Genomic DNA, 24,146 nt, shown 5'->3' with positions numbered 1-24,146 from the left:
AGACAGGTTAAGTTTTGAGATGCAGCATTTCTGCAGATAGACTGGAGAAGTTGCATCATTGGCCTTGGAGCAGAGAAGATTAAGATGTGGTTTGATGGAAGTGTTTAAAATCATCAAAGTGTGAAAAAAGAGAACTATTTCAATTGATAGAAGGGTCATGTAGAGGATACAGATTGAAGGTGTTTGACAAAAGAAGCAAGGATGGCATGTTTTTTTTGCAGCACGTAATTCTGATTTATAATTCCCCACACCAAAGGTTTTTTAGTTTAATTTAGAAATACAGCGTAGAAACAGGCCCTTCAACCGATCAGCGATCCCCCATACACTAGTTCTGTCCAACACATTAGGGCCAATTTACAGAAGCCAATTAACCTACAAATCCGCACAGACAGCATCCGTAGTCAGGATCGAACCTGGGTTCCTGGCACTGCAAGGCACTGTGCCTTTACAGTGGTGGAAGCAAATTTAATTATGGCTTTCTGTAGTTAATTGAATAAATAATTAAGGAAGGAAATTTTGCAGGGCAAAGGGAATGATGTAGGAAATGGGTCTGCCTTCTTGCACACAGAGATACGTTGCAGACTCGATGGGCCATATTATCTCTTTCTGAGCGATAATGAACCTAACAACAATTAAAAGCTGAGTGTGTAACTGAGTAGAGCACATTTGCCACCAGATTGAGAATTTACCCTGTCAAACAGGTTGATGTGCAAAGGTTACTCCCCATTAAAAGGCAGGTAACTTCCACTCCACCATCTGAAGTTTGGCCTCTGAAATTTCAGAACTCTCATGGACTTAATGGCAGATTTGCATGGTGTTTCCCCATTGTAGATCAGGAAATCAAACACTTTGATGCTGGCATTGCTGCATTATGTTGGACACAAGCAGGAGGTGGTCCGTTTAAAGGACATGAGAGTGGCTGTACTTTCTTCTGGAGGTTCAAACTGGAAGAGGAGCACTGTTTTCATGAAATGAAATTCACCATGAAGAATGAGTTAGTTTGTCTTCCCCGTAACTCACCTGTCAAATTAGCGAATGCTGTACGAGTCTTCAGCTCACACTAACTTGGAACCAACACACCTTGTTCATTGTGCATATAGCCCAATCCTTCAAACTTCAGATAATAAAGCCATAGAGACCTTCTATTCCGACTTTTTTTAAAAACTCGATCACATACCAAAAGACGACAAACTAGCCTACTTCCACACCAGGGTGGGAAAGGACATAATCTTCTGTCAAGGCATGATCTGCAAAGAAAGAGAAGTTTGGCTCCAACAGGGTTCTTCCTTTGACAATTACACTTGGAGCACAACCTCATTACAACCAACATACTGTTTCAAACAAGGCTCTGTCATTGCTTTGACAATCTCCTCAGTCTTTTATGCCAGATGGTTACATTCCACTTTCAACAAACTTCCCAGGGGAGGGAAGCTAATCTTCAGAATGAATAGGAAGCTATTCAATGTACAGTGACTACAATGCAGAGCCAAGGTTGACTAAATTTCAATGAATCGGGTGGGCTGCATGCTAGCTTTGGTACATGCACAGATGGCATCAGCAAAGGGGAGTGAACGCCAAGGGGAGATGACATTATTTTACTCAAATTTTCAGCTTGTAAATATCCCAGTCAAAAGGTAGAATGTTGTTCAAATTGATCTATGGCAGCAATTTTTCCTGCAAACAGATCAATACTCAGGATCATCTCGGGGAAGTAATGGCAGAAATACTATAATTAAATTCAGATCAGATTAGTTTATTGTCATATTCACCAGGGTGCAATTATATTACTGGTTTGCATGATGCTTGGAGTAAACAATAAACATAATAATTACACAATAAATACAAGAATGAATGCAAGAAAGGCAGAATGATTCAAAGATAGTAGTACAAAAAGCATGCCAAAGTGCCATAACAATAACTGAATTAGGTAGAGTTAAGTATAAGGATAATAAAAATGAACTGCAGATGCTGGTTTATACCAAAGATAGACACAAAGTGCAGGAGTAACTCAGCAGTACGGTCAGGTCTGAAGAATTGTCCAGACCCAAAACATCACCTATCTATTTTCTCCAGAGATGCTGCCTGACCTATTGAGTTATTCCAGCACTTTGTGTCTATCTAAGAGTAAGGGTACTGGTAGCACCACCAGGAACAGAGCATCAAAGAGGTGATTGGTTCATGAGTCGTAACCATGGGGATGAAGCTGTTCTTATCTCTGAATGTCCTTGATTTTAGGCTCCTACATTACTCCCAGAAGGTAAAAGCAGTAACAGGGAATGGCAGTGCGCAGGTACCTGTTGTGATACTTCCAGCCATCAACGCACCATGAAGATAGACTATAGGACAGGAAAGTATGAGCCTCTGATGATGTGGGCAATATTCACCACTCTCTGCAGGCTCACATCAGGAACAGAGCAGTTACCATACCAGGTTGAGAGACCCTTCTGAAGAAGGTTTTGACCCGAAACGTCACCCGTTTCTTTTCTCCAGAGATGCTGCCTGACCTGCTGAGTTACTGCAGATTGTTGTGTCTATTTTCAGCTGAGAAGCATTCTGTCATAATATTTTCTATAACCTATCTGCCGAAGTTCGAAATAATCCTCATGGACACATTGAACCTTCTTGGATAACTAAGTAATTACGCTGATGCACTTCCCTGATCACAGCATTAGTGTGAAGGGACCAGGTTAGATTGCTGGTGATCTGGAAGGCAAAACATTTGAAGCTATTAATCATCTCTACAGCAGCACCATTGATGAGGACAGTATTGTGTCCCACTTCCCTAGGTCAACAACTAACTCTTTCATCTTCTGATGTTCAGGGTAAAGTTGTTATACTGTGACACATGTTCCCAATCTCTTTCCAGTAGTCCATTACATTGTTGATGTTGATCCAGCTGAAATGGTGGTATCATCAGTGAACTTAAAGATCAAGTTGATGCTGTACTTGGCCACAGTCATGGGTGTACAGGGATTAGGGACAAAGACTGGGCACACAATCCTGAACGATAGGAGAACAAGCACTCACATAGTTTCCTTCACAATCTTGGCACCCAAACCCCTTTAACAAATGCTTTTACTTCAAGATCATCATGTGTATTATTAGAGGGGGACAAACAATTGAATAAGTTTAGATCTTCCAGTCAATGGAGTTCTTAATGAATCTGTGTTGAGATTACTTCCAGGAGCTCTGGAGTTTATGTTTGTACTCATGAATGTTCACTCAAACAATCTTTCAGGTTATGCTTCACACCTTCGTACAGCTGAACGTGTTAAATATTTATAGCACTGTAAACAAGTAATTTGACTCAATATTCCAAGCTGCGTAAAAGCCTCTCCCCATGCTTCTTCATCAGTGTAATTGTCTTTTCTTTTCACAAACTTCCCTTAAATGTATCTTTGCTTGTCATCTCAACTACTTGTGAAAATCACATTCTCATATTATCCTCTGGGTAAAGATGTTTGCCATATATTCATTACTAGATTTATTACTGGGCCCCATTCTACAAGTTTAAACAGCTCTGTTATAACTGTTTACAACAATAAACAGCTTCTACTCTCTTAAACTCTACCAAGCTTAAAGATCCCCATACATTCCGCACCTCCCCCCCTCCCCCAGTCTTGTGCCCAGAGAAGACCACCAGCCTATTCAGTCTTAATTGCTAGTCTGCATAAGATATATGGCACTGAAACAGACCGTTTGGCCCAAGCTCTATCCACACCATTTTTTTATGCTCCACTTGAGTTTCCATCTTTTTCTATTTAGATTTATTGTTGTAATCCTCAGTTCTTTCTCCATCATGTCCTTCCTCAGCCTTCCATTAAATGTATCTAGTCAAGTCAAGTCAAGTCAAGTCGATTTTATTTGTATAGCACATTTAAAATCAACCCACGTTGACCAAAGTGCTGTACATCAAGTTCAGAAACGAACATACAATGGCACACAAACATAACAGCACATACATAAACAGTTCACAGCGCCCCCTCAGAGGGCCTCAAACGCTAGGGAGTAGAAATAGGTTAAAGGAGTCGATGGAGGGGGCAGTTCTGTTGGGGAGAGGGATGCTGTTCCACATTCTAGGAGCTGCAACCGCAAAAGCGCGGTCACCCCTGAGCTTAAGCCTAGACTGCGGGATAGTGAGTAGCCCCAAATCGGCTGACCTGAGAGACCTGGAGATAGAGTGGTGGGTTAGAAGATTTTTGATATGGGGGGGGGGGGGGTGGCAAGCCCATTTAGGGCTTTGTATGTGAATAGGAGGAGCTTGAAGTTGATTCTGTACCGTATTGGGAGCCAGTGGAGAGAGGCCAGAATCGGGGTGATGTGGTCCCTTTTACGGGTACCCGTCAGGAGTCTGGCTGCGGCGTTTTGGACTAATTGCAGGTGGGACAGGGATGATTGGCTGATCCCAGTGTATAGGGAGTTGCAGTAGTCTAGGCGGAAGGAAATGAATGCGTGAATGATTTTTTTCAATGTCGTCAACTTCACTTCACTTTACCTGCTGCTTGTTCATAAATGCATGTCATAGCAGAATTAGGCCATTCGGCCCATTGAATCTACTCCTGGCAAATTTATCTTTCCCTCTCAACCCCCTTCTCTTGCCTTCTCCCCATAACTATTAACACTCTTATCCTTATTTCCTTTCTAAAGGTATGTCCTTTTATTCTGAGGCTGTGTCCTCTGGTCTAGACTCTCCCACTAGTGGAAACATCCTCTCCACATCCACTCTATCCAGGCCTTTCATTATTTGGAAAGTTTCAATGAGGACCCCCCTCATCCTTCTAAAGTCCAGCAAGTGCAGGCCCAGAGCTGTCAAACGCTCACCGTACATCAACCGAATCGTCCCCAGGATCATTCTCGTAAACCACCTCTGGACCCTCTTCAATGCAAGTACATCCTTCCTCAGAAATGGGGCCCAAAACTGCTCACAATATGCCAAATTGGTCTGACCAGTGCCTTATAAAGCCTCAGCATTACATCCCTGCTTTCATATTTTAGTCCTCTCGAAATGAATGCAAACATTGCATTTGCCTTCTTTACTATCAATCCAACTTGCAAATTAATCTTTTGGGAATCCTGCGCCTGCCAAGTCCCTTTGCACCTCCGACTTCTGAATCCTTTACCCATTTAGAAAATAGTCTACACCTCTATTCCTACATGTAGCACACTTTGCTACGCTGTATTTCATCTGCCACTTCTTTGCCACTCTCCCAATCTGACCAAGTCCGTCTGCAGACTCCGTTTCCTCTACACTACCTGCCCCTCCACCAATCTTCATATCATCCACAAACTTCGCCACAAAGCCATCAATTCCATAATCCAAATTATTAATACACAGTGTGAAAAGTAGCAGACCCAACCGACCCCTGCGGAACACCACTAGTCTCCGCAGCCAACCAGAAGTCCCTTTATTTCTACTCTTTGCCTTCAGCCATTCAACTAATTTTCTATCTATGCTAGTGTCTCCCCTGTGATGCCATGGCCTCTCCTCTCATCGTGTTAGCAGCCTCGCGTACCGCACAGAAAGGCCTTCTGAAAATCCAAGTTGTAGTGACTTCCATTTTCTCATCACTTACAATTACAATGATATTCTGAAAGCTACTTAAAATCAGATATCCAAAACATCCTTTTTTTACCGCAGTATTGTGCGGGATGGCTCTTTCAAAAAACACAAACATCAAGTATTGTCTTAAATGAACAAATCTGACTATGACCGTGTTTGAAGTGGTAAGTAGCAAAATAGCAACTTTCTTATCTGTTCATGATCTTTTTGGGGGTTAGGGACGCGAGTAGGTTCAGCAGGCTAGATCTATATTAATTTGAGATTAGAAGAATGAAGAGAGATCATATTGAAACTTAAATTATTCTCATTAATGATTAGTTACTGTAAAAAGTGGATGCCATGAGAATGTTCCTGGTGCCTGAGGAGTCTGAGCAGGGGTCATAGTCCAAGAATAAGACGGAGACCATTCAGCCTTTGAGATGAAGAATGAATGGTCTCCGTCTTATTCTTGGACTAGCAGAGGATGGTAAATTTCTTTTTTTTTTCCAAAGGGCACTTGGAGTCTCAGTCATTGAGTTCATTAAATACAGAGATGGAAAGAGATTTCTGAATACTGAAGGAAATCAAGGAAGTTGAAGAAAGCATAGGAAATGAAGTTGAGGTGGAAGATCAAAGATAACTACGCACACTCCTTATTCTTATGCAAACCCACAGTTCCAACAATTTGCTCAGCACCGATTTCAGTAACTCATATTCCCGAGTTCCTGTACAGTACTGCTTAAAATGATCAATTACAACTATTTCCGGGATTATTCCATGTCCGACAGTGAAAACTGATGTAAACTGGCCATTTGTGGGGTAGTGCCCCAGGGTCAGAGAAACAGGACTGAGGGAGCGCCGCACTGTGGGAGGGGCAGTGAGGGAGCGCCGCACTGTGGGAGGGGCAGTGAGGGAGCACCGCACTGTGGGACGGCCGGTACTGAGGGAGCGCCGCACTGTGGGAGGGGCAGTACTGAGGGAGCGCCGCACTGGGAGGGGCAGTGAGGGAGCGCCGCACAGTGAGAGGGGCACTGAGGGAGCGCCGCACTGTGGGGGGCAGTGAGGGAGCGCCGCACAGTGAGAGGGGCACTGAGGGAGCGCCGCACTGTGGGAGGGGCAGTGAGGGAGCGCCGCGCTGTGGGAGGGGCGGTGCTGAGGGGGAGCGCCTCGGCTGACTTACCCGCCCAGCGCCGGCTCCGCAGCTCCGGAAACGTTGAGGCCGGGACGGCAGCCCGTTGCCACGGCAACCAGCGCCCATGCGCCCACCGCGCTGCTCGGTCACGGGCCCGCCGGCCTGTCAGAGGGCGGTGTCCCCTAGGTGGGCGGAGCAGAAGGTGACCTGTGATTGGTGCGCCTCTGACGGGGTGGGGGTTGCGATTGGCCGCCGCGTCCGGCCGAGCCGTTCGGTGATTGGCCGACGGTCAAGGCGGGCCGTGATTGGCCCTGGGGCGTGCCGCGCGCAGAACTAGGTCAGTGGTTACGTCAGCAGTGGAAAGTAGGTGAGGGGAACCCTGCGCGGTGGCGGGCAGGCGGCAGCGACAGGTACAGTGACGGGCGGGCGGCAGGGGTAGTGAGGGGCGGACAAGTGACGGGCGGCAGGGACAGTGACGGGCGGACAGTCGGCAGGGGCAGGGACAGTGTAACGGGCGGACAGGTGGCACAGCCAACGGCAGCGCCAAGGACGGGGGCAGCGACGGGCAAGCGGACGGCTCGGAACAGCGACAACGACAAATACAGCGACAGAGCAAGGTGCAGCGGCGGGCAGGAGGGAGGAAGACAGCGAGCACCCGCCACGACAAGAGCCGTGGGCGGGCGGGCGGAGGGGGATCAGCGGCAGCGCGGCCGATCGCCCTCAGCCTGAGGGGTACAGCAGCTCGCGGCTCCGACCACCGGGCTGTCCCCCCCTCACTACCGGGCTGTCACCCCCCTTCCCCCACCCAGCCTGTCATCCCCCCACCCAGCCTGTCACCCCCCCCACCCAGCCTGTCACCCCCCCCACCCAGCCTGTCACCCCCCCCCCCACCCAGCCTGTCACCCCCCCCACCCAGCCTGTCACCCCCCCCCCACCCAGCCTGTCACCACCCCCACCCAGCCTGTCACCCCTCCCCACCCAGCCTGTCACCCCTCCCCACCCAGCCTGTCACCCCCCCCCACCCAGCCTGTCACCCCCCCCACCCAGCCTGTCACCCCCCCCCCACCCAGCCTGTCACCCCCCCCCACCCAGCCTGTCACCTCCCCCACCCAGCCTGTCACCCCCCCACCCAGCCTGTCACCCCCCCCCCACCCAGCCTGTCACCCCCCCCACCCAGCCTGTCACCCCCCACCACCGGGCTGTCCCGTGTCCACCCCCCCCCCACCACCGGACTGTCACCCCCAACCACTGGGCTGTCCCCGTCCCCCCCACCACCAGGCTGTCACCCCCCTCTCCACCACCGGGCTGTCACCCCCCCCCCCCACCGGACTGTCACCCCTCCCCACCACCGGGCTGTCACCTCCCCCACCGGACTGTCACACCCCCCCCCCCCACCGGACTGTCACCCCCCCCCTCCCCACCACCGGGCTGTCACCTCCCCCATCGGGCTGTCACCCACCCCCACCACCGGGCTGTCACTCCCCCACCACCAGGCTGTCACTCACCCCCACCCCACCACCGGGATGTCACTCCCCACCACCGGGCTGTCACTCTCCCCCCCCCCCCCCATCGGGCTGTCACCACCCCCACCATCGGGCTGTCATCCCCTACCACCTCTATTCCTACCGCTGCAAGGGGCTGGTTGACGACTTTGCCCGCTTCCCATTCCCTCAGTGCATCCTGCCTGCCCCCTCTCATCACAATAGATGGGCATGCTTTAGTGGTTATCCAAATCACAGATATTTCATTTTTGTGTTTTATATTTCTCTTTGGATCTATCTCTCTCCCCCTCTCTTTCTCTCCCCTCTCTCTTCCTCCCTCTTCCTCTCTCTAGAGAGAGAGCGCCTGTGTGACATTTTGAAGTCTGTAATCCCTTAACATCTTGATCCTGTCTTTTTTTATATCCTTGATTGTTATCACACCACCATTGGTTGTTAGGCTTTTAGCTGTTGAATCTTTAAGCTTCCTTGTGTAAGCTTTTCTACTGCCTTGAGATGTCATTTTAAATTGTGACCAAAGTTTTGTCTACCAGTACTCATATCGTTTTGTGTTTACAATATTAACTAGTTGATAGTTACTTTGATGAAACTAACATTTAATGTTAGATTTAAGGAAGCATGTAAACACACATTGCTATTGTTGCAGATCTGAATCTTGGTTGGGTAGATGTGATTTTCTTATATGTATGATATTTGACACATCTGAATTTAAAACAACATACTGCTGGATGGTATTTTTCAAATATTGTGCCTTTGACCTTTTGAGTGTCAACCCTCTGTAGCTTGCTTAGGCAGCAGGTATATTTCACTTAAAAGTCATTTATGTCTAATTGATTATGAATGTTAATTTTGTAAAACGTTGGATTTTATGAATAGTTGGTATCACAGTAATGCAGCTAATAGAGTCATTGCACTTAGTACCGGAGACCTGATTCAAATCTGATTTTTGTGCGCTACCTGTGTGGAGTTTGCACGTTCTCTCTATAATTGTGTGGGTTTCTCCAGGGTGCTCCAGTTCCGCATTGCAAACATGTGCGGGTTGGTAGGTTAATTAATCTCTGTAAATAAGCCCTGGTGTATCAATGAATGGTAATAAACGGGTGGGGGGGGGGGTCCATGTTTTTTGCCCAGTTTTATGCACAACATGAAATCTCAGTGGTTATTACTCTAGAGGAACCAGGTCTTCGTTCTTCATGCTAAAATTCCATATTTGCACTTGCTCACTTATTATACCAAAGGCTATTCTGCCATACTGACTATTCCCCACCGCTGAATCCATCTACACTTCATTCTGCCTCGGGAAAGCATCATAATCCAAGACCTTTCCTAGGCTGCAGTCATTCCTTTCTCCCCACTCCTGTTGGGCAGAAGATACAGAGGCTTGAAAGTGTGCAGCAGCAGACTCAGGAACAGCTTTCCCCCTTCTGTTATCAGGCGTCTGAGTGGTCCGTCTGCAAGGTAGGGTACAATTCGATTCTCCAACCTACCTCATTGCTGACATTGGACTTTGCCTCTGGAACTAATGTTGAGAATTATATTCTGCATTTTGTATCTTCCCCTTCGTTCTACTTATTGTACTTGAATTGTTGATTGTATTTATGTACAGTGTTATCTAGCTTGATTGATTAGCATGCAAAACAAAGTTTTTAACTGTAACTGGGTACATATGATAATAATAAACCTACACTTATACCTACAAGAGCAATCCCATTCCCCATTCATTAATTCTGTGTACCGTGTAAATATCGTGTCGCATTCTCTTCAATTGCCTTTTAATTCTTTTGCCATCTTGCTGTAGTTTAGTTTAGTTTAGAGATACAGCGTGGAAACAGGCACTTCGGCCCACCGAGACCTCACTGACCAATGATCACCCATACATTAGTTCTATACCACACTAGGGACAATTTATAGAAGTCGATTAATCTACAGCACTGCATATCTTTGGAATGTGGGAGGAAACTGGAGCACCCGGAGAAAACCCACGCGATCACAGGGGGAACGTAAAACTCTGTACACGCAGCACCTGGAGTCAGGATCGAACCAGGATCTCTGGCACTATAACTGTGCTGCCCCTGTACTGTACTGTGAGATAAGGTCACCTCTCAGCCTCCTATGCTCCAGAGGTACAAAGCCCCTGCTTATCCAACATCTCTTGTAATTCAAGATCTCCAGTCCTGGTGAAACCCTTGTGAATGTAGTATGTCCATTTTGCAATGAAAATCAGTTGAATAACTGTTTTTAATTAATTCTCATTGCATACAGGGTGCACTGCTGACATCTGCCTTAGCATTTGGGTATTTGCAATTACATGACCATGTGAACTCTGAACGCCATGATTTAATTTTGTTTGAATTATTTTTACAGCTAAGCTGTAAGGAAGAGTGGCAGCAGATTTGTGCACAATAGGATCTCTCAGACAGTTCTAGGTATACTATCTGATCTATTTTTCTGCTGTTAGTGGAGGGATAAATGTTACCAAAGACCTGAGGAGAGACCCCATTTCTGCCATGAGACTATTTAAATTCGTCAGAGAGGACCCTAGATAGACAGTTTGTGAAACAATGGCACTCCCTTGGTACTGTACTGGTTATGCATGCCTGGCTTAATTGTTCAAGTAGGTTGTATAGAGTTAAACCCAGACCCTTATGACCAGAAGAAGAATGGTTTCCTCTGAACCAAGGCTGACACCTGCTGCCAAGTTTATGAAATGTGAGTGAAATCTCAGGACACCAAGTACAAATTGATATTTGTGATTGATAAATCATAATGTAACACTAAATTCTAAACGTTACAGGCTATTTGTATTTCCTGATTCTTGGCTTGCAGAGGTTCTAATGTTACAACAATATATCCATAGTGATAAAGACTTCCCCTCGCAGCAACATAAATATCAGGCAATATCTTTGCTTTGTTGCAACTAGAATGAGACAATTTATTTTGGTTACTGTTTCTGACATTGTAAACAATGGGAAATTTACCCTTTAGTTAATAATTGTCAGGCAAAAATGGAAATGAATTGAGATGGCGTAGTGCATGGGTTCTGAAGGCTGTGATTAATCTATCCTTCAATGGTGAAGGCTGTGAAAGGCAGTACTGTGACGCTTGTCTTCCTGAGAAACCAACTGAATTGTAGCAGCTTATCACCTCTTCCACCATCCAACAGACTATATAAACTCTGGAAGGAATGGACAGATGACCTCTTGGGTTGAGACCTTTCTTCAGACTGATATCAGTTGTCTGACCTGCTGAGTTTCTCCATCACTTTGTGTTTTGATCAAGACTTCAACATCTGCAGTTTCTTATGTCTCCAGTCAATATCAACAATATATAAACGTACATATGATGCTCGGCCCCTCAAGCCTGCCCTGCCATTTATATTATGACTTATTGTAACCTCAAACTCCACATGTTTTGAAGGGGTTGTTCCTCATTTTTAAACAGTGAGCTCCAATTTTAGATTCTCCCACGAAGAAATGTAGTTTTCATATCTACCCTGTCAAGACCACTTTTAATCTCCCATCGTTGCAGGTAAAGCCTGTCTAACCTTGCCTCAAAATGCATTGCAGTTTCCTCCATTAACTAAAGATAGACACAAATGCATGAGTAGCTCAGCTGGACATGCAGCATCTCTAGAGAGAAGGAATGCGTGACGTTTCAGGTCAAGAAGTTCTCTTCCATTAACTAACTCAATAATATGTGATAACGATAAAACCATGGGGAAAGTCTCAACTGAAAAATGTGGTATTAGAGAGCTCTCTTTTACATTTGTTGTCTTGGCAACTCTTCATGTTCTGTTTTGCCATTCATGTCTGTTCCTTGCTGAGCTATTGTTTGTTCAAGCATTTGGTTTTATGATATGAAGACAGACACAAAATACTGATGTAACTCAGCGGGACAGGCAGCATCTCGGGAGAAAAGGAATGGGTAACGTTTCTGGTCGAGACTCTTCAGGACTGATTTTATGATCATATATTCAGACTGGTTTTATGAAATGCACATCTCTGGAAAAGCAAATTGTGCGATGAATGTGGGGGTCAGTTAGTTCCCAGCAGTTGGAGAGATGGAATAAAAGGTGCAAAGTCAAGCTTAAAAATATACATATTTTTCAAATCTGGAAGTTCTTCCAACTTAGATTGTTGCTTGAAACATGCTGTATGATGTGAAAATCTCACTTTCGAGTTGGAAGATTGAGATTTCAAGCAGCACTACAAAGGCTTATGACCATTTATCTAGGTTGTCAATTCCAGCGCAGTACCAAGAGAATACTGCACTATAGGTTGCTATCTTGCAGATGTGAGTTGGAAATGGAGGCTTCATCTCCTGTAAAGGAGACTTTCCTGTTGTCCATGCCTGCATTGTTAAAGCTGTTTGTGGAAGCTTGTAAGGCAGAATTGATGACTGCACTTCCTGCATCTTAAGGTGACTAACCAAAGACTAGCTGCAAAGGGCTTTGAGATGTTCTGATATCACTAAAGAAAGTGAAGAGTTCTACAGGTTGGGAAATGGTAGTAACTGGTTTATCATGTTCTTGGTGCCCTGTATCATGCAGGCAGAGTTTTGTCTAACTTGAGATGCTCCATGGCTCTTATTTAAGATGATGGTGCTGAGCTTTTTAATATTTAATTTACTGTGCCAATCTATGGATCCTGATATGGATCTATGGATCTAATAAGTTCTGCTATTTACCGAGAAATATTTTCAAATGAGTTGAAGTTTACAGAAGGTAGAACAGAGGATACCAGTCAGGCACCCATTGAAATAGTTAACTCTGATCGAAACAGTCCTGGCTGCAGTGGTGCAGAGGTGGAGTTGAGTGATGTGCATGGGTGGATAGAGACAGTCTCAATGAAGGTGCAGGCAAGAGGCCTGAAACAGTTCTATCTCCAAAAGACAGTAAGATGCGAAAAGTCGGGGATGGAGTTTCTTTTGGGGAAGAAACCTTGTGAGAAACAATGTTTTACCAAACGATTGTTAGCTCAGGCAAACAACAGTGTGACAATGAGCTAATTTGCTTCTGATTTTGTAAGTAAAATATACTTAACCATTGCTTGTAAAGATCTTTGGCCAATATTGAAGTCAGTGAAACATGCTATACAGTAGAAGCTGTAAAGTGGTCAGCTTCTTTTGTAGAAAAAGGTTACCACTTTACCTTGTCTTACCAAAATGTGACACCACACATTTATTTGTTTTAAATTCCATGTGATTTTTAGCTGTCTTATGAAATCGGCATACAATGTCCTTCAGGTCAAGGGGCAATTGAACAATTTACAATGTGATCCCTGATCTCATGAGTGATCGATTTAAATAAAATAAAACTGAACAGAAGCTCGTCTGTTAAAAGGTATTGCCCTATCAAGAGTTAATTCAGCAGTGGCTGTGTGGTGATACCACTTCCTTCCTGCGAAGCTGATTCATCTGACCTACTTTATGGTTTGACCCTGATTTGCGTTTTTGGCAAAGACTCTCGTCCAAACACGCAATTACCTAAGGCTGTATCTAACTGAGGGGAGATGCAAAAACAAGATTTGCTCTGCGAATTCTCGTTGGCACATTTCAAATCGACAGAAGAGTCTTGTTGCTTTGCAGACTGGTTGTGTTGCTGACCAGGAAGGGGAGCGACATTTAAAATAAACTGCAGTGTTTTCAAGCAGTACAGTTGGCAAATGCTCAGATTTCACAAGGGAAGTTAATGAGGAAGTGGTCTAGATGGCATGTGTTCAAATGGCCCCGAATGTATCTTGGCAACAGGTTTGGCTGCGGCAACTGGCTAATTTTTTTTTTCCTTTCCTTGATTCGTCCTAAATGTACTGTGAAATAAGCAGTGTCTATTTTAGATGCAAGCAGCTTAAATCAGAGCTTTTAATAGATACTGCTACAGCCGTGCTTAAAGCTACCAAAGCTGTCTCCGCAAAATCTTCTAAGTTCACAGGAAGGATAAATTAACTGACGATAGTACCTTCTCTCAGGCCAACATCTCCATGTTTAGGCCCCTGATATACTCATTTGGCTACATTGGGCAAGCCAAGTAATTTGCATGCCCGACACCACCTTCAAACGATCTCATCTCTTCTAAGCTGTGCAAGTCGTGGGAGGTGATTCTAGGTGGACAGAGGAAATGATTCAAGGATGTGCTCAAGCTGCCTTGAGGAAATGCAAAATCCTCACTGTTAAAGACAAAAATTGCTGGAGTAACTCAGCAGGTCAGGCAACATGTGTAGGAAGGAACTGCAAAAGCTTGCTTCACCAAAGATAGGCACAAAAAGCTGGAGTAACTGAGCGGGTCAAGCAGTATCTCTAGAGAAAAGGAATGTTTTGTGTTGAAAACCTTCAGATGACATTCCTGGAAAACATGGATGGGTGACATTTTGGGTCTGGACCTTTCTACAGACTAGGATTGCCTCCTATGGTTGCTTGGTGCTGTAAGAAGGTTTTGTCCTTCAATCACATATAGATTAGTCTAGATTAGTCCTCTATTGTCACTAGACCAGTAATCCAGTGGCATAGGCAAATAGTCCTGATGTACCCTCAATCCAAGCATGGTAGTTTGGAAATACAAGTTCTGTTGTAAAAACCAGAAAATCAGTGAAGCACTATCAGATCTTTGTTGAGAGTGGAAGAGTGAGCACCAGTTTCACAGATGCCCTTTTGGAAAGAAACCTGACTTCCTTAATAAAAAATAGAAAAGGTTGGAAATTCTCAACCGGTCAGGCTGCATCTGCAGAGAGAGAAATGTAGTTAGTATTTTGGGGCAATGATTTTTTTTAAATCCATACAGTGTAAAGTTAGAAAACTGGGATGTTTTATATTGAAGAGGAGGGGCGGAGAAAAGAAAGGGAATGCTGCCTTGTGGCACCTTGCTGTGCAACTGCAGCAAATGCAACCCTTGTCCCATATCTAGGAGCCCAGATGCACCTTCAAAGTGAAGCAGCAATTCACTTGCACTTCCAATGTATTTTATTGCATTCACCGCTTACCATGTGAACATTGTCAAAACAGTTCAAATCATTTGCTTCCTTTAAAGAGAATCTGGATTAAAAGATAGGAACAAAGTTGAGTATACCTGGGGAAAGGAAATGTGGCAGTATTCATTTAATCTTTTAATGTTTAAAAACAAAATGCTGATAGAACTCAGGGCATCAGGCAGCATCTATGGAGGGATTGGACAGATGGCGTTTCAGTACGGAGAAGGATCCCGACCCGAAACATCATCTGTCCATTCCCACCATAAATGCTGCCTGGCCTGCTGTGTTCCCTCAGCACTCCGTGCTTTGCTCAAGGTTCCAGCATCTATAGTTCCTTGTGTCACCTTTTAATGTATTGCGTGTATCACTTGCCTTGATTAAATACAAATAAGCTGAAGAAGTAAACAACCCTTGCTGTTAGAAATAAAACACCTTTGCTCGACTTTGCTGAGTATAAATATGCAGCCACGTCTCAACAGTAACATTTTTTTTTCATGAAATGCTTCATTGGCTGCAGAATATTTTGAGAGATGCTGAGCTTGTGAAAGATGCTATAGGAAAGCAAATGTGTCATTCCACCCTCTAAGGCGGGCAGAGAAGGAAGGGAAGAAACCATGTTAATAGTTTCCGGCTGTAGATATATGATATGATATGATATGATATGATAATTGCAATTTGTTTTCTGTAAACTAACTGAACCACTAGAATCATGGAGCAACAAGAAACTGCAGGTGTTGGAATCTTGAGTAAAATACAAGATGCCGGAGGAACACAATAGGTCTGTGGAGGCAAAGGACAGACAATTTTGCGGGTTGGGCCCCTCCTTCAGTCTTCAGTCATCCTGAAGCAATGTCTGTCCACTTCCTCCACAGATGATGCCTTAGACGAGAATCATACTATTTTACCAGTACAAAGCTAACCATTTAGCTAATTGTTCCATAGTTTTGTGTGGGTTTTTGTTTGTGTGTTCTTTTGTATTACATCTTCTCTGAAGCATTGTCAGAAATGCAGATTTTACACATTAAGTTCTTTGCTTCAAACTACTGCAGTTAGGTATTCAGCAGGTTAGGCAGCTTCTCTGTATGCTGCCCGACATGCTGAGTTACTCCAGAACTTTGTGCCCTTTTGTGTAAATCAGCATCCGCAGTCCCTTGTTTCTGCATTTAGGTATTGCCTGGAGATGGCTTTGGGCTATGAGTTTGTGCTGAACCGATTTTCATCATTCATCTTTGCAGGAGATGGAACAGATGTAACCTGCTTGATTGTTGTAAGCGAGCTCGGGTATCAGGCGTGTGTTTGCAGTCTATTGGTGGAGGTTGGGGTAGCAATCAATACATAAATGTGATCAGATGAATTAAACATTAATTATATTGGAAATGTTTCAGATTATCCAATGGCAGACCAAAATATGGACATATCTTCAACAATAAATGATTTTATCTCGACCGATCCAACAGGAATGATATCGTGCTCCTTGGGCACAGGAGGGATGGACTTCAACAGGAAAAGGAAAGGAAGTTCCACAGATTATCAGTAAGTTTAAAGAGCGCTTTGTCTTTTTGTTTGCCATTTAGGGACGGTTTAGAGGGGTATTTGCAAAATGCAGGCAAATGGGACTAGCCAATATGTCAACTTGGTTGGCATGCTGCACAACCCTGTAACTCTATTTCCCCGTCTTCAAAGGTTTAGGATGAGCTTCTCTCTTGATCCATTTTCTTCCTCAATATTGTTGCCCAGTAAACATGGCCATCTGCTTTTTTAGCCACCTTTGTTAAACCCTTCATGAAGGATAGGCGGACCCGTAGGGATGGGGTGGAATCTCTGCCAATGTTATCAAGATCTTGTGGGTTTGCTTTAATCATAACGAGTGAATGCAAGTCCCACCCAAATGATGCAAGCACAAAAGCAGTGTGTTGCATGATTTTTGCAGTATCCTGGGACTTTCGTCATACTCATAGAGCTGCACAACACTGAAAGACGTCCTACAGCCCACCTTGTCCATGCCGACCAAGTTAGCTTTTTGGGCAAGACTCAAATGCCTGCATTTAGCCCATATCCCTCTAAACCCATTCCTATCTATATATCAGACCGAATATCTTCTAAAAGTCGTTGTTGTATCCCCTTCTTTAGCTTTCTCTGGCAACCTTTTCCAGATACAGACTAACCTCTGAATGAAGAGGTTGCCACTGAGGTCCTTCTTAAATCTCTGTCCTCTCACCTTAAGCCATTGCCCTCTAGTCTTGGAATCCTCTACCCTGGGGAAAAAGACTGTGAGAGTTCATTTTATCGCCCTCACAAGGAGGCTCATGCATAAACCCTGTCCTTAAATCCTGTATTCCAGTCTCTTAGATGAATATAAAAGATCATAAAGGCTCTTGGAAGAAATCAGGAGCTTTACCTGAAAACCAATGTGAACATAGTGAACAAGATAGTATTTATTTTTAATCTCAGTGGAGCTAGCTTTGCATCATTCAATTACAATAATAATCACACCTCAGAACTTGTCTCTTTTTGTGAAATGCTTTGAGGTTATGAAAGGTGCTTTGGAAATATAATTATTCTTTCAATTTTTTGCCTTTATTTGCATTGTAGAAAATAGTTTAAGGTCTACTCCACAGTGATGCCATTCACTTAGGGGATAGCTAAATTAGTGTGAGGTCAGCATGGTCAGCATGCATTTGCATTTGACCTGCCATTTAAGCTGAATATGAAAATAACATAGAGTAGAGAAATAGTTGTAATTCAATTGGAACCAGCTGGCGTACATTGTCAACATTGCTGCTTTTTATCAACTTAACTTTTTATTATATAAGCTTCAGGCTTGAAATGTTCAACATTAACCCTTCGGCAACAGAATTTTGCAGATTCCACACAGAAAGCAGTCATGCTGCAGTATTTCAGTTTCTCTGTAAATCTGCTCTCATAGTAAATGCTGGTCAGACATCCTTTCCCATTTTTAATATTGTGAATAATAAACGGAAATGATCAAAGTACATAGACCATATAATATTACAGTACAGTTATATGGCCTTTGACCCACAATGTCCATGCTGAACATGATGCCATGTTAAACTAATCTCCTCTGCCTGCATTTGATCCATATCCCTCCATTCTCTGCACGTGCCTATTTGCCTCCACCATCAGACCTGGCAGCGGGTTGCAGGCTCCCCGCACATCTCTTTTTAAACTTTGCCCCTCTCACCATAAACCTGTGCCCTCCAGTCATTGACATTTACATCCTGAGGGAAAGGTTCTGACTGTCTACCCTATCTATGCCTACCTAAGTAAAGGTGCAATTACTTTAAAACCCTGAAACTGATATCTTTCCCAAACAAAAAAACAAATCCTGGAGGCATTTAACATCTGTGGGGAGAGAAAAGGTTAATGTATCACATTAAGGATCTTTGTTTCAGAACAGCAAAGTTTTGGAACATCTCCATTCTGTCTGCAACGGCAACCCTGAGTTTTCCTTTAGTCTTCCCTATTGTTCTTCCGTTTCCATTGTGAACTCCTTGTTTTTGGCCTGTGTTTCTTTAAATATGTCCAGTCTTAAGCTTGAGGAACAACTTCTCAACATCCATCTGGGAATGTTGCAACCCTTAAAATGTTATACTGAATTTAACAATATCTAGTAGCTTCATCTTTTTTTCCCTCTGCAGATTTTTAAAGTAATTGTTACCTCAACCCCTTTGGTCTACACTCTATCTTCTCTATCCCTTAACGTCATTGATTTCTCAGTTTAACATCCTAAAGAAATGTCCTTGATCTGAAACATTGAATATTTCACTCCAATACTTCCAGCATTGTCTGTTTTGTTTCAGATTTCCGGTATCTGCAGATTTTTTTGCTCCGTTGTTTCTCTACTTATATATGCATAGTAGGATTCTTAGTGTTTAGCCCCTAGGGATAACATGGAACTTGTATGAATGGGCGATCGATGGTCAGCATGGACTCATCGGGCTGAAGGGCCTGTGTCCATGCTGCATCTTTAAACTAAACTAAACTGCAGCTGCTGGAATCTTGAACAAAGTGCTGGAGGACCTCAGCAGTTCAAGCGGCATCTGTGAAGAGGAAAAAAAAAGACAAAGTGTCGGAGTAACTCAGTGGGCCAGCACTTTGTGTCTTTTTTTTGTAACCTAGCATCTGCAGTTATAGAGTCATAGAGTCCTACAGCACAGAAAGAGGCCCTTCGGCCCATCGTGTCCGCGCCGCCCGTTACCAAACACAGTCTAATTTTAATCCCATTTTCCCGCATTTGGACCGTAGCCCTGAATGTTGTAGCATTTCAAGTGCCCATCCAAATGCCTCTTAAACGTTGTGAGTGTTCCCGCCTCCACCACCACCCCAGGCAGTGAGTTCCAGACTCCAACCACCCTCTGGGTGAAAAAGTTCTTTCTCACATCCCCCCCGAAACCTCCCTCCCCTTACCCTGTATCTATGTCCCCTCGTTGTTGAACCTTACACCAATGGAAGAAGTTCCCCGCCATCTACCTTATCTATGTCCCTCATGATCTTGTACACCTCGATCATGTCCCCTCTCAGTCTTCTCTGCTCCAGGGAAAACAACCCCAGTCTGCTCAGTCTCTCCTCATAGCCAAGGCCCTTCATCCCTGGCAGCATCCTGGTGAATCTCCTCTGCACCCTCTCCAAAGCTATCACATCCTTTCTATAATGTGGTGACCAGAACTGTACACAATACTCCAGCTGTGGCCTCACCAGTGTTCTGTACAATTCCATCATTACCCCCCTACTTTTATATTCGATGCCCCGGCTAATGAAGGCCAGTAACCCATATGCCTTTTTGACCACCCTGTCCTGCTGCCTTCAAGGACTTGTGTACCTGTACTCCAAGGTCCCTCTGTACCCCTGTCTTCCCTAGGGACCTTCCATTCATGGTGTACTCCCTCTCCAAGTTATTTCTGCCAAAGTGCATCACCTCGCACTTTTCAGGATTAAATTCCATCTGCCACTGCTCCGCCCATCTGACCATCTCATCTATATCTTCCTGCAGCTTGCAGATCCCTTCCTCGCTATTCACCACCCCTCTACCTTTGTGTCATCTGCAAACTTGCTGATCATGCCCTGTACGTTGACATCCAGATCATTTATGTAGATTACAAACAGTAAGGGACCCAACACCGATCCCTGCGGCACCCCACTGGACACCTTGGTTCCTTGTTTCTACATTCTATATTCTGTGGAGGAAATTCTCCAGAAATGCTGCCTGACCCACTGAGATCCTCCAGCACTTTGTGTTTTGGACAATATAGCAGTAATGCTCTCCGTGAAGCAACTGGATTTTCGCCAATGTGAAAACATTGGGGGTAGGCCATTTAACTTCTCCTATCTGTTCTTCCAGTCAGTGAGAACATGGCTGACTTTCACCTCATCTCCTCTTCTGCACGATCCCCACATCCCTTGATGCCCTGAATATCTAAAAGTCTTTTGAGGGACCCTCTGAATTAGCATTATCTATTAAGAATGGAAATCTCTCACCTATACAAAATGCCAGTGGTTGACTCTTAAATTATTTTCTGAAGTAGGTCAGGAAATAACTTGGTAGAACTAATTAACGAGGTCCATTCCTGAAAGGCAATAAATGTAAGTCTTGAGCGAAGCACACTGCTAGGAATAAGTATAAAGAAAATATTTTTAATTATCCATCTTGCTATCATTGTAATGAAGAGTTTCAGGACCTGTTCTGCAAACCTAGCGTTGGAGGCTGAGAATTCACCAGAGTTCTCAATTAGCAATAAGCATGGGAATCTAGGTCAAATCGCTGACTCGCTTTTGACAATATCAAAACGGCCAATAAATCTTATTCCTGTGCTGAATGTGTCCATTCCCTCCTCAGTCCTACTTAGTTCCTCCAGCGCTTTGTGTTCTGCTCAAGATTCTAGCATCTGCAGTCTTTTATGTCTCTAGACTGTTTTCCTATTGTTTAACACTTCCCTGTCCTTCTTCCCAACTCCAAAATCTGAGCAGGTCAAGTTTGGGCCACTGTGCCTGCCCCTTTCTACCCAGTTCTTTGATAGATGTCCAGTGAGTTCCCACTTCTTCTGAGTTTTGCAAACGATTTTTTTTAAATGTATTCCCATTTGAAATCTACTGTAAAACTTGGTTCCATGTTTGTGATGTTCCAGAATTCCTGATTACACCATCTACCTGTGAAGAAAAATAATTAAAAATCTCTTCATAACTTATCCCCTCCTCCCTTATACTCTTTTTTTCCTTTGTCTATGCCAAAATCACAATAATTAAGTTGCCTCTTTTTTCAATGACAGGGTTTTCCTGTGCCATGAACTAACTACATCCTTGTTAAGTGAAATGTGTACTAATGTTGTTCTAAACTGGTCTCTCTGACATGACATTACACTGCAATAAAGAATGGAGAGCAGCCATTGCATTTCTTTCCACCCAAGTCATTTTGGTGCTTTCAATCATTTAATATGATTGATAGAGTTCTATAGCACAAAATTGATCATTTAGAATCCTAAATCGTTTCTACAACTATTTAATGAGTACAATATAAAACTATTCAATGAAGCAGAGTTCTATATCTAAATTGGCATGGGACTCAGTTGGGTCTAAAACTTTGCTTATTTCCTCCTTCCTATCTCTCTCCTTGTCTTCTGTTTGCCCTGCATTGATCTTGCATTTAATTATAAAAAGGTTTTGTTACACTCGTAAATCAAGCTTAAAATGCGAGAGGGTCGATTATTTCCTGAATTGTAATTGGGAATTGTGGACAGTGATGAGGAATCAGGGTTTTGTATGTAAGAGACAGTAGAAAGCTCTTATTTTTCAGCATAGGTTGAGGCTGCGCCAAGTGTAACGGAACAATCCAGCTCAATCTTACTTTCCAGCTCTCAAGCTTAGTCTGACAAGGTTGAGGAATACCAAGCGTCAAGGGTGTTTGTCATATGTACCACCTATGGGATCATGAAATTTGCACTTGCTGCAGCTTATCTGAGTCATAAATGTAATAGCACATAGATAATCTATTATAAAAAATACAATAGATTTGGGCAGCACAGTGGCACAGCAGGTAGAGCTGCTGCCTCGCAGTGCCAGAGACCTGGACTCCATCCTGACCTCGGGTGCTGTCTGTGTGGAGTTTGCACGTTCTCTCATTGATCGTGTGGGTTTTGTCCGGGTGCTCCAGTTTCCTCCCACATCCTGAATATGTATGTGTTTGTAGGTTAATTGGCTGCTGTAAATTGCTCCGAGAGTGGATGCAAAAGTGGACTAACATAGAACTAGTGTGGGTGATCGATGGTCGATGTGGGCTTGGTGCGTCGAACGCCGTTAACATGCTGTATCTTTCAATTAATCAATCAATTAAAAATTGAAATGCAAGTTCTAATCTGGGTATATTTTCAATGCTATACTGGGTTTCCATCTGCACTGAATTCTTAACTCTAGAACAGTGCTTCTAATGCTTCTACCAGGTACCTTAAGTTTATTCCTCTGCTTATTTACCTCAACCTCTGACAATGTAAGAAAATAACTGCAGATGCTGGTACAAATCAAAGGTAAAATGCTGGAGTAACTCAGCAGGTCAGGCAGCATCTCAGGAGTGAAGGAATGGGCGACATTTTGGGTCGAGACCCTTCTTCAGACTGACAATAGAGGCATGGATGCTACAGTTATTCTGCGTACACCAAGGATAGCAAAATAAATATTGGAGGAAGTGAAGAGGAGAATTGTTTACATCTACACAGGAGATGGTGTGATCTGGAATTGATTTCCACTCAGGCTCAGGATGTGTTGGATAAACATTTGTTCTCTCCAGCAGCAGAACATGTGTGTGCATATGCATACAAAAAAAAAGATTAATTTCTGATGGAATGGTCAGAATTTATAATCCAACTTCCAGACCTTTTGAGACGGAAACATATTTCGAGAAATTTTCTTGCATTTTCTTATGAAAATGATGCAATAAAATTAAGTCAGAGAAAGAAAACTTGCATTTCTATAGCACTTTTTAAAGTATCCCGAATCCTTCAGAGAAGTTATTTTCAAATGTAGTCAACAAGGTTGCAACACAGCAGATTTACCCACAGGCAAATTCCACAAACAAGAACCCAATCACTCGGTAAAGTATTTGTCGTGTGGTTTGAAGAGTAAATATGCATTAGAACTTGAGTGTTTTTCAAACTAATACCTCAGGACAGACAGCCCTTTTAGTTAATCTCTCTCATGAAGTGTCCTCTCCAACTGGGCAATATCACTGGGCACGGGAATATCAGCATAGATTACCTGCTCGCCTAGAGCCCACAGCATTCTACAGCATGAGGGATAACATTAATTGAAGTTGGTCAGGATCTATTGTCTTGAAAAGAATGATGTTGGATATGAAACAGATTAGTTGCATAAATAGTGTTTGTGAATCTATAATTGTGATGGGGCATAAAAATCTACGATTGAACTATGTCTGTGACTGAATCGTCTTTGTCATCTTCTTCCCCTCCTCCCCTCTCCCTCGCAGGCTTGATGGCTTCTCATTTGAGTAAGTATTAAATCTCTTGAGTTGGCTTCCTGAAATGTGTTTGGGGTTTGGAAATGTTTGAGGGAGGTTCAAATGAACTAGTAAGTAACACCCAGAATAAAAGTCCCATTACACTGGTGAAACGAGTTTTCTGTCCCCAGGCTTTCTCGAGGAATTGATTCCGAACACAAACAATTAAACACTTCAAAGGATAATAGTATTTGATGTTCCAGTCAAGAACCATCAGTTTGGAAACTTTTGTAGTATTCTGAGAATATGGGTGTTACTACTATGACAGGCATTTATTGCCCATCCCTTGTTAACATTGAAAATATGGTACAAAATCATGAGAAGAATGCATCGGGTAGATGCACAGAGTCTCTTGCCTAGAGTAGGGGAATCGAGGACCAGAGGACATAAGTTCAAGGTGAAGTGGAAAAGAATTAATAGGAATCTAAGGGGTAACGATTTCACACAAAGGGTGGTGGGAGTATGGAACAAGCTGCCAGAGGAGATAGTTGAG

At 43.7% G+C, this 24,146-nt stretch overlaps 2 protein-coding genes across 5 annotated transcripts in view; one reads left to right on the top strand and one right to left on the bottom strand.

Moving 5' to 3' along the window:
- Positions 1 to 6,847, bottom strand: part of LOC144602092 (TBC1 domain family member 14) — a 73,383-nt gene extending 66,536 nt beyond the window's left edge. Inside the window, exons 1-2 of one of the 2 annotated variants that reach the window (XM_078414793.1) lie at positions 6,720 to 6,836; positions 1,021 to 1,247 (exon numbers count right to left, since the gene is read on the bottom strand). The gene's annotated coding sequence lies outside the window, so the exon portion shown is untranslated. Of the gene's footprint in view, positions 1 to 1,020; positions 1,248 to 6,719 lie in introns of both variants that reach the window. The other variant, XM_078414792.1, reaches the window with a different exon arrangement.
- Positions 6,848 to 6,958: 111 nt separating this feature from the next.
- Positions 6,959 to 24,146, top strand: part of bmal1a (basic helix-loop-helix ARNT like 1a) — a 50,214-nt gene continuing 33,026 nt past the window's right edge. The window contains exons 1-3 of one of the 3 annotated variants that reach the window (XM_078415248.1): positions 6,959 to 7,008; positions 16,518 to 16,665; positions 23,624 to 23,644. In XM_078415248.1, coding sequence (XP_078271374.1) covers positions 16,526 to 16,665; positions 23,624 to 23,644 — 161 coding nt within the window. In that variant the 5' untranslated portion in view covers positions 6,959 to 7,008; positions 16,518 to 16,525. Of the gene's footprint in view, positions 7,009 to 7,040; positions 7,082 to 7,149; positions 7,289 to 16,517; positions 16,666 to 23,623; positions 23,645 to 24,146 lie in introns of those variants that run through there. The other 2 variants (XM_078415246.1, XM_078415247.1) reach the window with 2 other exon arrangements.

Source organism: Rhinoraja longicauda, chromosome 18 (genome assembly GCF_053455715.1).
Source record: "Rhinoraja longicauda isolate Sanriku21f chromosome 18, sRhiLon1.1, whole genome shotgun sequence".
NCBI lineage: Eukaryota > Metazoa > Chordata > Chondrichthyes > Rajiformes > Arhynchobatidae > Rhinoraja > Rhinoraja longicauda.
The sequence above is the reverse complement of the archived record's forward strand: the minus strand, read 5'-3'. Positions and strand labels throughout refer to the sequence as shown.